Source organism: Pristiophorus japonicus, chromosome 8 (genome assembly GCF_044704955.1).
Source record: "Pristiophorus japonicus isolate sPriJap1 chromosome 8, sPriJap1.hap1, whole genome shotgun sequence".
Classification (NCBI taxonomy): Eukaryota; Metazoa; Chordata; class Chondrichthyes; family Pristiophoridae; genus Pristiophorus; species Pristiophorus japonicus.
Genome location: NC_091984.1, coordinates 115,654,248 through 115,667,847, shown reverse-complemented (window position 1 = coordinate 115,667,847; position 13,600 = coordinate 115,654,248). Strand labels below are relative to the sequence as shown.

Below are 13,600 nucleotides of genomic sequence, written 5' to 3'. Positions count from 1 at the left end.
GGGAGTAGAGAGACCATGTGATATTCACTGCCATCCCCTTAACCTTGCTATATGAGTTGGGGAGTTTATATGGAACTACAGGCTGTCGCCTTTATATGTGAAAGGAGCAGCTTAATGTGGTAGCAGAGACTTAAAGTGGCTCCATTGGCAGTCAAAATATGCAATTAAACTATCTCTTTAGATAGCTTGTTCTTTAATTTTCTATGGTTGGGGGAGTAAATGCTTTGTATGAAAATATCCCTGTTACTATTTTTTTCTTGTAAGGATAGTTGCAAACTGCAAACCTCGGATTTGTACCAAGCATAAATATTGTTCTGTAGTTGCTATGTCTGTAGTAATCAATGTAAGCTATTTAAATATCTGCCTGTCTTTAATTCTTTGATTCTTTACTTAAGTTTTAATTCATAGCAATCTAGATATCTTATTTGACTGTGATTTTATAGCTCATCATGTATCGAGTGATATTAATGGATAGCAATAACTCTTGACATCCAAAGACTTGTGATATCTCCCCATTGCATTCAGGAGATATTGGACACCCTATGTCAGGGTCTACTGATGCACAATTCAACAACATAAGTAAATCTGTGCTATTAAACTTTTGTAAGAGCAGAGTGCTATAACACTAATTCCTAATTATGGAAATTGTAAATAACTGTATTCGATATATCTGGAGCAAGCAAATTAAAATATAACATTATTATTTTGTTTACTTACATTTATAGCGAGACGCTGGGAACGTTTGACATGCTTGCAGCTGTTAAATCATATATCAATATAACTTCTATGTTTTTTTTGTATCTTTGCACCTTGGAGAATAGTGGGAAATAGTGGAAGGGTTCGCAGGTTGATTAACAGTCTGACAGGCTAGGATGCAAATACTCCTTCCAGGGCTGTAACTATCTTTGTACCAGCCAAGATGGTAACTAGTCTTATACGGTGGGAGGGTTTTATGGGCTCCCATAACCCATACAACGAGTGGGGGGAGGGGGCCTCATGTAGCCACTAGATGCCAACCCAGAATTCCGTGCTGGAGCTCTGCTCTCCACTCAACTGCGCTATTGGGTTCAAACCCTGTACCTTCTGACTCCGAGGTGGGAATGCTACCACAAAGCCAAAGACTCATTTTATGAATATTTGAATCCTGTCTAAGAGAAGTGACCATCATGAGTGTTCTTTTTTTTAGGTAGTTGCACGCACTGAAACCAATTCTACAATAGTTGCTTTTTCTGATGAAATGGTTCCATTACGCATCACTTCAGAAATGGCACTGGATGAAGTATTTACTGCCATGCATGCGGTAATGTAAAATTTTTACAACACCAATTTTCAGAGAGCCTCCTAACTTTTTCCCTTATTAGCAGTAATGTAGAGATCACTAGTTTATATACAAAAATTTATTTTTCTCCCTTTGGTAATTTTGTTCCTTAATTTTTGTAAATGAATTAATAGTAACTTGCATGGATAAAAAATGATTTCAGAATTCATTTAAGGAGGGTGCATCGTCAACCATAAGCCTTTCTTAAATATGAAGCTGTTCAGCATTAGCTTGTTGCATAAAATTTATATTGGCATCAGCAAACTAATCATGAATTTCCAGCAAATTAATTAATGTAATTATGAGTATCCCAACCTTATTTTTCTTCACTGAACTCAGTTCTCAACAGCCTCTGGTGCTTATTACTTGTGGTGATGAAGGGTGCTGGGTGCCAAAGGCTAAGTGAAGAGATATATTTTTGCACCCAGTCTAGCAAATATTGCACACATGTTGGTCCGAGTATCCACGTTACTGCACAAAGTTCCTCGAAAAAGCTTTTTAAACTTTGAATAAAGGGTAGTGTTTTGCTCCCACTAATTTATAATTTTTGCCTTCACTTAATTGGAATCTTTGTCTCTTCAGAATTCCTCAACTAATCGTACCTCTTTTTCCCACATGAAAAATGGTAATAAAAGTGGACAGAAATGAAAGTTTTTAACTTTTTTTTTAAACAGTACAGACTATTTTGAATTCTTTCAACAGGTCCCGTTTGGTGCCACTGACTGTGCTCTCCCCATGTTGTGGGCTATTAAGACAAAAACTGTTGCAGATGTGTTCATTGTCTTTACCGATAATGAGACATATTATGGAAATATCCATCCTGTAGAAGCCCTACGAGAATACAGAAAGGTGAGAGAATTCAAAATGTTCCTATACTACGGCAATTTTTACAAGGTAGATAAGGTTAGATTTGGGGAATTAAAAAACAATCTCAAATGTATGTTGCCTACAGGATTGTTAGAGAGGAGCTACGGCACATTTCTAGGAATAGGAAGGTACCAGCGTCAATCCCCAGTCTGAGCTGAGTTGGCTGATCTTGGCCAGAGCTTGCAGTCTGAGGGTGCTGATTGGTTACAGCACTACTCGATTCAGGAAAGACAAATTGGCCAGGGTTCCTGTCCTTAATCAGTAAATGGCAACTTCTGCTGGGAGCACAGGAGTTGGATACTGGGATAAGACGGGATTGAGCTTCACTCTAATCCCACAACTGGTTCACCTGCCGACACACCATCAAGCTCAACATGAATAATAGCCACTTGGATGAGGCACCTTATGTGCTTAGGGGTTGAAAAACTGTATCCCAGTATGGGAGTTAAAAGCTTCAGAAGTGGGGATGGGGAATTGCCCTATATTGAAAACTTTTTGTAATTTCCTGTTTATCCAAGAATAAATATTGACATAACATTTAATATGTAACAATTTGACATTTAGAAGGTCACTAAAAATGAGCTAGCATGATGGCTCAGTGGGAAATATACCAACCAGTGTGCTACTGAGCCACCTTGACCAGGAGGATCTCCATGCTAAGATCTTGGTGTGGGCAAAGATTGGGATGCTACAATTGTCTTCTGATTCCCTGGCTACTTGGGTGTATTAGAATAGTGCTGACAGTATTTGTGATTAGGACAAATCACTGTCTTGAGAAGAGGGGAGAGGGTGATAAGAGACTATATAAACTGTGTATTGAAAAGAATGCTTCAACTATTCCTCTGGTTTCCTGGATTTTGCAGCTGTTTACCATCAATTGCTGGTGTAAATGGCATGGAATTTTCAGAGTGCAATGCCCAGGTCCTAATTAAGGCTGCCTCTTAATTGTGATTCCAACCCAGTTGATGTAAGTCATTGTACTAAGATTACCTCTGAGCCAAAGATATATGAACTAGAAGTAAATGCTGCATTCACCTTGCAGACCTCCACCAGCATCAGCCCCGACTTTGATGGCATAGCTGTATGGTCAATGAGGCAGTATTTGTGTCTCTGAACACTCCAATAACCAACAAAAGTGTTTGTTTTCACTGGCACCTGCAGGGACACTCCAACAGCAGTATAAATGTTACTTCTAGAGGCACAGGGCAACAGCCTTTCTGGCCTTCAAGAGTGAGCAAGTTTCTGATAAGTCATCTGAACAAAACTTCCCCAACCATCCAGGAAGTCCAATCGTTAGAGAAATTGTGACCAAACAACTGCATATGCAGAGTTTCTTGTTGTATCGGTACTGTGATTGCAGAGAGGGCAGTTCCATAGTATCAGTAGCAGCCTTATGCTACATAAGAACGTAGGAAATAGAAGCAGGAGTAGGCCATATGGCCCCTCGAGCCTGCTCCGCCATTCAATAAGATCATGGCTGATCATCGGCCTCAACTCACTTTCCCGCTCAATCTCTATATCTCTCGATTCCCTTGGACTTCAAAAATCTATCTGTGCAATGTTACCTGCCTTTTATCCAGCAGCCCCATATCGTGTTTCTTTACATGTGCCATCCAGCAATTGGCTTTTGGAAAGGTCCATAGCTACATTAGATAAAGGTTTCCCAAATGGTTCCATGATATAAACACTGCTGAGAGAGTATAAATAATAGCTATGTCTTGGTCAATTCAGATCATCCAGAGCTCACTTTCTTTAATTACTTTTCACCCACGGCCACTGTGGTTCCAAAGCTTTCAAGGTCTTTATCGCAGGCTAGTGGCTTAAATATCCCATTAGCCTTGACCTAACTGGAGTGCATGTTCATGGTTAATATTTCCACTGATTGATGTTTCCATTTCAGAATCGATGTTCACATCATCCAGGTGTAGTCTTCCCAGCCTAATTAACACATTTTAGCTGTTTAGAAATTGAAAATGAAAGCTTTTTCCCAGAAGTCGGATACATTGATGCTGGGTGGTCATCTTGAACCTACTTCAGCCTTAGCTTTACATTTAAACAGAGCACAATGTATCGATTTATATTTATACACAAAGTGAGTTCTGTCTTACTATTTTTATACGGTTTAGTACCAAGGAAATTGCCACAAGCGGTTTGAAGGGAGCCAGACCTGAACTTGTTTACATTAGAGAGAAAGCTATTGGGAGGAGAAACAATCCAGGTCTTTACAATACCAAGAATGGATAATTAATTTGTGTATGCAGAAGTAGAGGGCAGCGCACAAGTTTTGAGCAAGGCTGAAGTTAGAGAGAGATTGTGTTGCCACAGACCCCCACCCTATTGCATAGATTTGTGGAACAGACTCCAGGTTGAAGCAGTTAATACTATATTGACATTTTTAATGGGTAAACAGAAAGCAGAAAGTAGGGGTAATGGGTAGCTATTCAGAGTGGCAGAAGGTGGGTAGTGGTGTTCCACAAGGTTCAATGCTGGGACCACTGTTGTTCACGGTTTATATTAATGATTTAGACTTTGGAATCAAAAACACAATTTCTAAATTTGCGGATGACACCAAATTGGGGCGATTGTCAATACTGTACTGAGGAGGATTGCAATAAATTACAAGAAGATAGTAATAAACTTGCAGAATGAGCATATAATTGGCAAATGAAATTCAACATAGATAAATGTGAAGTGTTACATTTTGGTAAGAAAAATAGGGAACTCACATTACTTGGAAAATAAGAATCTAGATGGGGTAGGAAAGGAATCTCAGACTAAACATAAGAAATAGGAGCAGGAGTAGGCCATTTGGCCCCTTGAGCCTGCTCCGCCATTTAATACCATCATGGCTGATCCGTGATGGCATACCACTCCAGGGAGCAGCATGTGCTGGAGCAGGGGAGTAACGGCAGTGAAAAGGGGCATCACCAAGATCCAGGTCGGTGATTGGAGTGCGGGCAGATACAGCAGGAGCGGCGAGGTCAGGGCGAAGGAGCGGCGAAAGATTGTAGAGGGACATGATCGGGGCCCAGGAGAGTGGTGAGTTTGGGGCCCAGAAGAGGCGTGGGCCCAGGGGCATCACGGGCCAACCCACACTGCGATATGTGTGCGCACTAGGCCCGTGCAGTAGAGCTGGTCTCCAGTTGTCTTGGTTAATCTTTGCTACTGGACCAAGACCTAGCTCTGTCAAACCCGTGTGGTGGCTGATGTGCAACGATCACCACACATTAAAAAAATCCACGCACAGGCATCTTCCATCCTTCAAGATTTAGTTCGGGACCTGGAATATTAGGTCCTTCATTGAAACACCTGTGAACTTTTTGATGTGGAAGCAAGTCATCCTTGATTTGAGGGACTGCCTATAATGACAAACACAGGGTCATGGCTGATCCAATCATGGACTCAGGTCCACTTGCCTGCCCACTCCCCTTCCCTGCCCGCTCCCCATAACCCCTTAAGAATACGCAAGTCACTAAATGTATCAATGCAGGTTAACAAGATCGTAAAATAGCAAACCAAACACGAGGGTTTATTTCTAGAGCGATTAAATTGAAAAGTAGTGAAGTTATGCTAAACTTGTATCGAACCTTGGTTCGACCACACTTGCAGTACTGCGTACAATTCTGGTTGCCATATTACAAAAAAGATATAGAAGCACTGGAGAGGGTGCCGAGATGATTTACAAGGATGATACCAGAAATGCGAGGGTACACATATCTGGTAAGGAGGAACGAGCTGTTGAAAAGAGAAGGCTGAGGGGTGACCTTATAGATGTCTTGAAATCATGAAAAGTTTTGATAGAGTAGATACAGAGAGAATGTCTCCACTGTGGGGAAGAGTAAAACTAGAGGCCATCAATATAAGATAGCCGCCAAGAAATCAAATGGGGAATTCAGAAGGAACTTCTTCACCCAGAGAGTGGTGAGAATATGGAACTCGCTACCACAGGGAGTGGTTGAAGCGAATAGTATAGACACATTCAAAGGGCGATTAGATAAACATATGAGGAAGAAGGGAATAGAGGGTTATGCAGATAGATTTAGATGAGGAAAGATGGGAAGAGATTTGAGTGGAGCATAAACACCGGCATGGACTGGTTGGGCCGAATGGCCTGTTTCTGTGCTGTATATCCTATGTAATTAACTATGTAATCTTCTACTGCCAGGAGTTTGTTATCTTACTCTTCTATTTCTATTGTTGCAGAAAATGGGCATTCCAGCCAAATTGATTGTCTGTGGATTAGCTTCTAATGGTTTCACCATTGCTGACCCGGATGACAAAGGCATGCTGGATATCTGTGGCTTTGACACTGGGGCTTTGGAAGTCATCCGGAACTTTGCATTAGACTTGATTTAAATATTGAAAGGAAACACTGAATTGTTTAGTTAAAGATTAATTACTCATCAGGTTTCTAGGACTGCTTGAATGGAAGACTCACATTATGAATTGTTAGTTTCTTGGTAGAGTGTCTGTTTGATTTAAGGAGAGACTGTAAATGGTATGACTGTAATTGGATTCTAAGACTGTTCTGCCACAGCAAATTATTTTAATTATAGTGTGCTTTTGGATTTCCGCTGTCAAGACATTTGTAACCTTAACTAGAAACATCTAAGTAGGGTGATGGTATAACCAAAGTTGTGCTCTTTTTTTTTACAGTTGGTCTACATGAGACCACATTGACAGTAAATAGGTTAAATGTAATAGTGGAGAACACTGTTTAATTGTAATTTTTTGTTGTGAACAGGCTGATGAGAATTAAGATGTTTCAATTGTGGAAGTGGATTAAGTTTTCAAGGAGGCTTAGGTCTAAGATAAGAAATATTTCAAACACATTGTACTCTTGTAACACTTTTGATAGCAATTTCATGAAAAGGCTGAAGTGGGCATTAAAGCAAGAGTGGGAATATAGTTAGCTGGAGTTTATTATCGGTGGATTGTGCTGAATAAAGTAAATTTTTAAAGGCACATTTGTGAGTAGGTTTGCATCGAACTATTCAGCTTGTCAGACTCGAGAGTCTGGCACATCCTACAAAAAAAATCCAAATTATCTTTTGTTACAGGTCTTAGATTTTTGTAGATACTGTCAATGAGAGGGTGGAACTATGTAGAAGATTAATGTAACTCAATGAGATTAGGTTACCAATTAAATAAGAACATAAGAAATAGGAACAGGAGTAGGCCATACGGCCCCTCGAGCCTACTCCGCCATTCAATAAGATCATAGCTGATCTGATCATGGACTTCGTTCCATCCCCGCCTGCTCCCCATAACCCCTTATCGTTTAAGAAACTGTCTTTCTGTCTTAAATTTATTCAATGTTCCAGCTTCCACAGCTCTTTGAGGCAGCGAATTCCACAGATTTGCAACCCTCTGAAATTTCTCATCTCTGTTTTAAATGGGCGGCCCCTTATTCTAAGATTATGCCCTCTAGTTCTAGTCTCCCCCATCAGTGGAAACATCCTCTCTGCATCCACCTTGTCAAGCCTCCTCATAACCTTATACGTTTCGCTAAGATCACCTCTCATTCTTCTGAACTCCAATGAGTAGAGGCTCATAAGTCAACCCCCTCATCTCCGGAATCAACTTAGTGAACCTTCTCTGAACTGCCTCCAAAGCAAGTATATCCTTTCGTAAATATGGAAACCAAAACTGCACAGTATTCCAGGTGTTGCCTCACCAAAACCTTGTATAGCTGTAGCAAGACTTCCCTGCTTTTATACTCCATCCCCTTTGCAATAAAGGCCAAGATACCATTGACCTTCCTGATCACTTGCTGTACCTGCATACAATCCTTTTGTGTTTCATGCACAAGTACCCCCAGGTCCCGCTGTAATGTGGCACTTTGCAATCTTTCTCCATTTAAATAATAACTTGCTCTTTGATTTTTTTCTGCTAAAGTGCATGACCTCACACTTTCCAACATTACAAATCTTGTTTTGCAGGAGTTACTGCAGTGTTGGCTTTGCTAATTGAAAGTAGCAATCAGTTATTAAAGTAAACTGCCTCATGTATTGATAGCCAATCGATATAGTTTTAAGTGTGGAATCCAGACCAAACATGTATGCCAGCCTGTATATGAGGCAAGCCATAGGTGCCACATTGCTGATCTGACCAACTTCTCAAAAATTATGATTCCAACATGATTCTATCTGAAAAGAATATATAAAAGAACAGTTGAGAATTATCCCCATGATGACACTTCAAAAATAAAAACTTTTGGTGGTGAACAATCCAGTTTTTGTCAGGAGAAATTATCTTGGTGTTATAAGAAAGTGTAAGCTGTTGTGGGCATGTTGTTTGGCAGAGAGTGGGGATTCCAAAAATCACTACAGTGTATTTATTGGAAGAACAAGATACTGTATTGCAATGTTGGGTATGTAAATCAGTGGCAGAGGGGCTTGTAGAGAGATGCTGAAATTTCCATATATTAAAAATGGGGGTGGGGAAGAATAAGATGAATTAACCAGTATAAGCTTTGGATAACTTGAATCTATCAGCACGTGAAAATATTGCTTTAAAAAAAAAGTTTATTTTTAAACATGAAATTAGATTCTTGTACGATTATAAGTTATGTCATTAGCACCATTCCATTTTATGAACTCTCTATAAATATATATTTTTCTCTGCTCCCCTTCGAAAATCAGTTCCTCTGGCATGGTTCTCCCACCCCCTCCAGTAGCTCGCAAATCGTGTAAATCTGAACAATGTGTGTTGTCTGGATGTTTGGGCAACAGCATTAGAGGTAAGCTTGATCCAGTCCATAGAATAGAATGGTTACATCACGGAAGAAGGCCATTCAGCCTGTCGAGCCAGCTAGTCCCACTCCCCCGCCCTTTTCCCATAGCCCTGCATTTTTTTTCATTTAGGTACTTATCCAATTCCATTTTGAAAGCCACGATCGAGTCAGCCTCCGCCACCTTTTCAGGCAGTGCATTCCATATTCCAACCACGCCCTACATTTAAAAAAAAAGGTTTTCCTTATATCTGTATAACCTTTGGATCTTATGCTAAATCACCTTAACAGCCAATGCTGCAATAAGTTACCCACTGTTTAACTTCCACTTGCATAAACAGACCCATTTATTTCCATGCAGCTCACCAAACTAATCCCAGCGAGCCAGTTTAAGAAGCTGCAGCTTGCAAACACTCTTGATTTGGGTCAGTACAAGGTTTCACTGCAATGATCAATTATTTATACACTTAGATCAAACACATTCCAGGCAGCAATGCCCAATCTCACTAAATCAAAATCAAGATGTTGTGAAACCCAAATGTTTATTCAGAATTGATATTTGCAGCTAAATTATGTATACAGTCCTGATCTGATCTGATCTGATGTCTACACTTGCATCATTCTTGCAACGTTTACTGACTGGCGCACTTGCAGTCACCCCAGCTAACGGAGCAAGACCATAGACCAAGCCAAGGATCTTCCTGGTCAGTATGAAACTCGCGGTGGCATTGGTGCAGCCTACTTTAGTGAATGCACAAGTAGTTTTTAAACTGTTGGTGGTATTTTACTAGATTTTTTTTATTTTTTATTTTGCCCAAGACAATATAAATTTCACCTAGTCTCTCGAAATGCCCAAGAATTGCAACCACTGTTATGAAATGTGTCTACTCTATCAAAACCTTTCATAATTTTAAAGACCTCCATTAGATCACCCTTGAGCCACCTTTTTTCAAGAGAAAAGAGACCCAGCCTGTTCATCCTTTCCTGTTATGTATACCCTCACATTTCTGGTATCATCCTTGTAAATCTTCTATGCACTCTCTCCAGTGCCTCTATATCCTTTTTATAATATGGTGACCGGAACTGTGGCGTCAGTCTCTTAGTAAGCCACTTATTAAGCTGGTAGGATTGATTGCCCATAGTTAATGAACTAGTTGGTGGTTGCTGATGGCTGAAAGACAGTTTGGAGCATCCTGTATTTGTAGACTCAATGCTTTTTGCATGATGCACGGTTGCTGTGAAACCATGTTGTGAAAAGCATGATAACCTGCCCATCTAACTTGTTGATTCAGATCCATCAGAATGAGTGATATTGTCCTTTGTGTGATGTGTGTACAGAAATGGGGAGATGGACAGTCGGGGAGTTGCCCAAAACTCACTAGGTTTGTAGACAGCTTACTCGGTGGGTATTTAGTCACTACAGTCGCAACAGTTTGGTGGGACATAGAAACATAGAAAATAGGTGCAGGAGCAGGCCATTTGGCCCTTCGAACCTGCACCACCATTCAAAAAGATCATGGCTGATCATTCACCTCAGTACCCCTTTCCTGCTTTCTCTCTATACCCCTTGATCCCTTTAGCCATAAGGGCCATATCTAACTCCCTCTTGAATATATCTAACGAACTGGCATCAACAACAGAGTATTAACCCTGTCCATAATTATTGTTCTAAACCTTGAACGTCCTTTTAGTTGTCGTATTGACTATCCTTAGTCCTGGTCCCTGACCAGTTCAAATACTGACTTTCCTTAGTCCTGGTCGCTGACCAGTTCAAATTTTTACTTTCTTTCTTTCAATACTCTTTAAATTCACAGTCCCATCTGTTGCCCAAAACTCACTGTAGGTTTGTGGACAGTTTACTCGGTGGGTATTTAGTCACTACAGTCGCAACAATTTGGTGGGACTTCGAGTATTGAAAGAAAGTAGTCGACAAACGTTACGTTTAAGCTAAATAAACTTTATTTCCCAAAGTAGAATTAAAGTACAATGTATAAAATAGCACATAAGCCTCACTACTTGTGCTCGTATTACCTGTTAACAGAGATGATCAGTCTCCGCCACTGGTGTTCGGCTTTAAGCTCCTAGCTTAAGGTCCGGCTTCTCTCATGTCCTGCTTTAAGCTCCCAGCTTAAGGTCCAGCTTCTCTCAAGGGTGGGTCCTAGGTTGTCGCTGCCTAGGTGGGGTTTCCCCTCCTGGTTTATACTATTCTATAGTCTGTCCCATCTCTTTGATTACACATTCGTCTGCCCTGATGATTAGTTTATTTTAAACTTTATTTTACATGATTAGTTTATAATGGGATTGGAACCTATGCAGCGAGATAGGGCGAAGTAATATAGAGTCAGAAACGGATGGTAGAAAGGTAAAAAGCAATAGTGGAAGGCCGAGTAAACAAAGGCAAGAAACAAAAAGGGCCACACTACATCATAATTCTAAAAGGACAAAGGGTGTTAAAAAAACAAGCCTGAAGGCTTTGTGTCTTAATGCAAGGAGTATCCGTAATAAGGTGAATGAATTAACTGTGCAAATAGATGTTAACGGATATGATGTGATTGGGATTACAGAGACGTGGCTCCAGGATAATCAGGGCTGGGAACTCAACATCCATGGGTATTCAACATTCAGGAAGGATAGAATAAAAGGAAAAGGAGGTGGGGTAGCATTGCTGGTTAAAGAGGAGATTAATGCAATAGTTAGGAAGGACATTAGCTTGGATGATGTGGAATCTATATGGGTAGAGCTGCAGAACACCAAAGGGCAAAAAACGTTAGTGGGAGTTGTGTACAGACCTCCAAACAGTAGTAGTGATGTTGGGGAGGGCATCAAACAGGAAATTAGGGGTGCATGCAATAAAGGTGCAGCAGTTATCATGGGTGACTTTAATATGCATATAGATTGGGCTAACCAAACTGGAAGCAATACGGTGGAGGAGGATTTCCTGGAATGCATGAGGGATGGTTTTCTAGACCAATATGTTGAGGAACCAACTATGGGGGAGGCCATCTTAGACTGGGTGTTGTGTAATGAGAGAGGACTAATTAGCAATCTCGTGCGAGGCCCCTTGGGGAAGAGTGACCATAATATGGTGGAATTCTACATTAGGATGGAGAATGAAACAGTTAATTCAGAGACCATGGTCCAGAACTTAAAGAAGGGTAACTTTGAAGGTGTGAGGCGTGAATTGGCAAGGATAGACTGGCGAATGATACTTAAGGGGTTGACTGTGGATGGGCAATGGCAGACATTTAGAGACCGCATGGATGAACTACAACAATTGTACATCCCTGTCTGGCGTAAAAATAAAAAAGGGAAGGTGGCTCAACCGTGGCTATCAAGGGAAATCAGGGATAGTATTAAAGCCAAGGAAGTGGCATACAAATGGCCAGAAATAGCAGTGAACCTGGGGACTGATGGAAATTTAGAACTCAGCAGAGGAGGACAAAGGGTTTGATTAGGGCAGGGAAAATAGAGTACGAGAGGAAGCTTGCAGGGAACATTAAGACGGACTGCAAAAGTTTCTATAGATATGTAAAGAGAAAAAGGTTAGTAAAGACAAATGTAGGTCCCCTGCAGTCAGAATCATGGGAAGTCATAACGGGGAACAAAGAAATGGCAGACCAATTGAACAAGTACTTTGGTTCGGTATTCACTAAGGAGGACATAAACAACCTTCCGGATATAAAAGGGGTCAGAGGGTCTAGTAAGAAGGAGGAACTGAGGGAAATCTTTATTAGTCGGGAAATTGTGTTGGGGAAATTGATGGGATTGAAGGCCGATAAATCCCCAGGGCCTGATGGACTGCATCCCAGAGTACTTAAGGAGGTGGCCTTGGAAATAGCGGATGCATTGACAGTCATTTTCCAACATTCCATAGACTCTGGATCAGTTCCTATCGAGTGGAGGGTAGCCAATGTAACCCCACTTTTTAAAAAAGGAGGGAGAGAGAAAACAGGGAATTATAGACCGGTCAGCCTGACCTCAGTAGTGGGTAAAATGATGGAATCAATTATTAAGGATGAAATAGCAGCGCATTTGGAAAGAGGTGACATGATAGGTCCAAGTCAGCATAGATTTGTGAAAGGGAAATCATGCTTGACAAATCATCTGGAATGTTTTGAGGATGTTTCCAGTAGAGTGGACAAGGGAGAACCAGTTGATGTGGTATATTTGGACTTTCAGAAGGCTTTCGACAAGGTCCCACACTAGAGATTAATGTGCAAAGTTAAAGCACATGGGATTGGGGGTAGTGTGCTGACATGGATTGAGAACTGGTTGTCAGACAGGAAGCAAAGAGTAGGAGTAAATGGGTGCTTTTCAGAATGGCAGGCAGTAACTAGTGGGGTACCGCAAGGTTCTGTGCTGGGGCCCCAGCTGTTTACATTGTACATTAATGATTTAGACGAGGGGATTAAATGTAGTATCTCCAAATTTGCGGATGACACTAAGTTGGGTGGCAGTGTGAGCTGCGAGGAGGATGCTATGAGGCTGCAGAGTGACTTAGATAGGTTAGGTGAGTGGGAAAATGCATGGCAGATGAAGTATAATGTGGATAAATGTGAGGTTATCCACTTTGGTGGTAAAAACAGAGAGACAGACTATTATCTGAATGGTGACAGATTAGGAAAAGGGGAGGTGCAACGAGACCTGGGTGTCATGGTACATCAGTCATTGAAGGTTGGCAT

General features: G+C 40.9%; 1 protein-coding gene across 6 annotated transcripts in view; it reads left to right on the top strand.

Moving 5' to 3' along the window:
• The window catches only part of ro60 (Ro60, Y RNA binding protein), a 51,207-nt gene that overhangs the window by 26,743 nt on the left and 10,864 nt on the right, over positions 1-13,600 (top strand). For 4 of the 6 annotated variants that reach the window (XM_070887330.1, XM_070887327.1, XM_070887331.1 and 1 more), the window contains 3 exons: positions 1,187-1,300; positions 2,021-2,167; positions 6,389-11,617. In XM_070887330.1, the coding sequence (XP_070743431.1) occupies positions 1,187-1,300; positions 2,021-2,167; positions 6,389-6,541 (414 nt within the window). In that variant the 3' untranslated portion in view covers positions 6,542-11,617. Of the gene's footprint in view, positions 1-1,186; positions 1,301-2,020; positions 2,168-6,388; positions 11,618-13,600 lie in introns of those variants that run through there. The other 2 variants (XM_070887328.1, XM_070887329.1) reach the window with 2 other exon arrangements.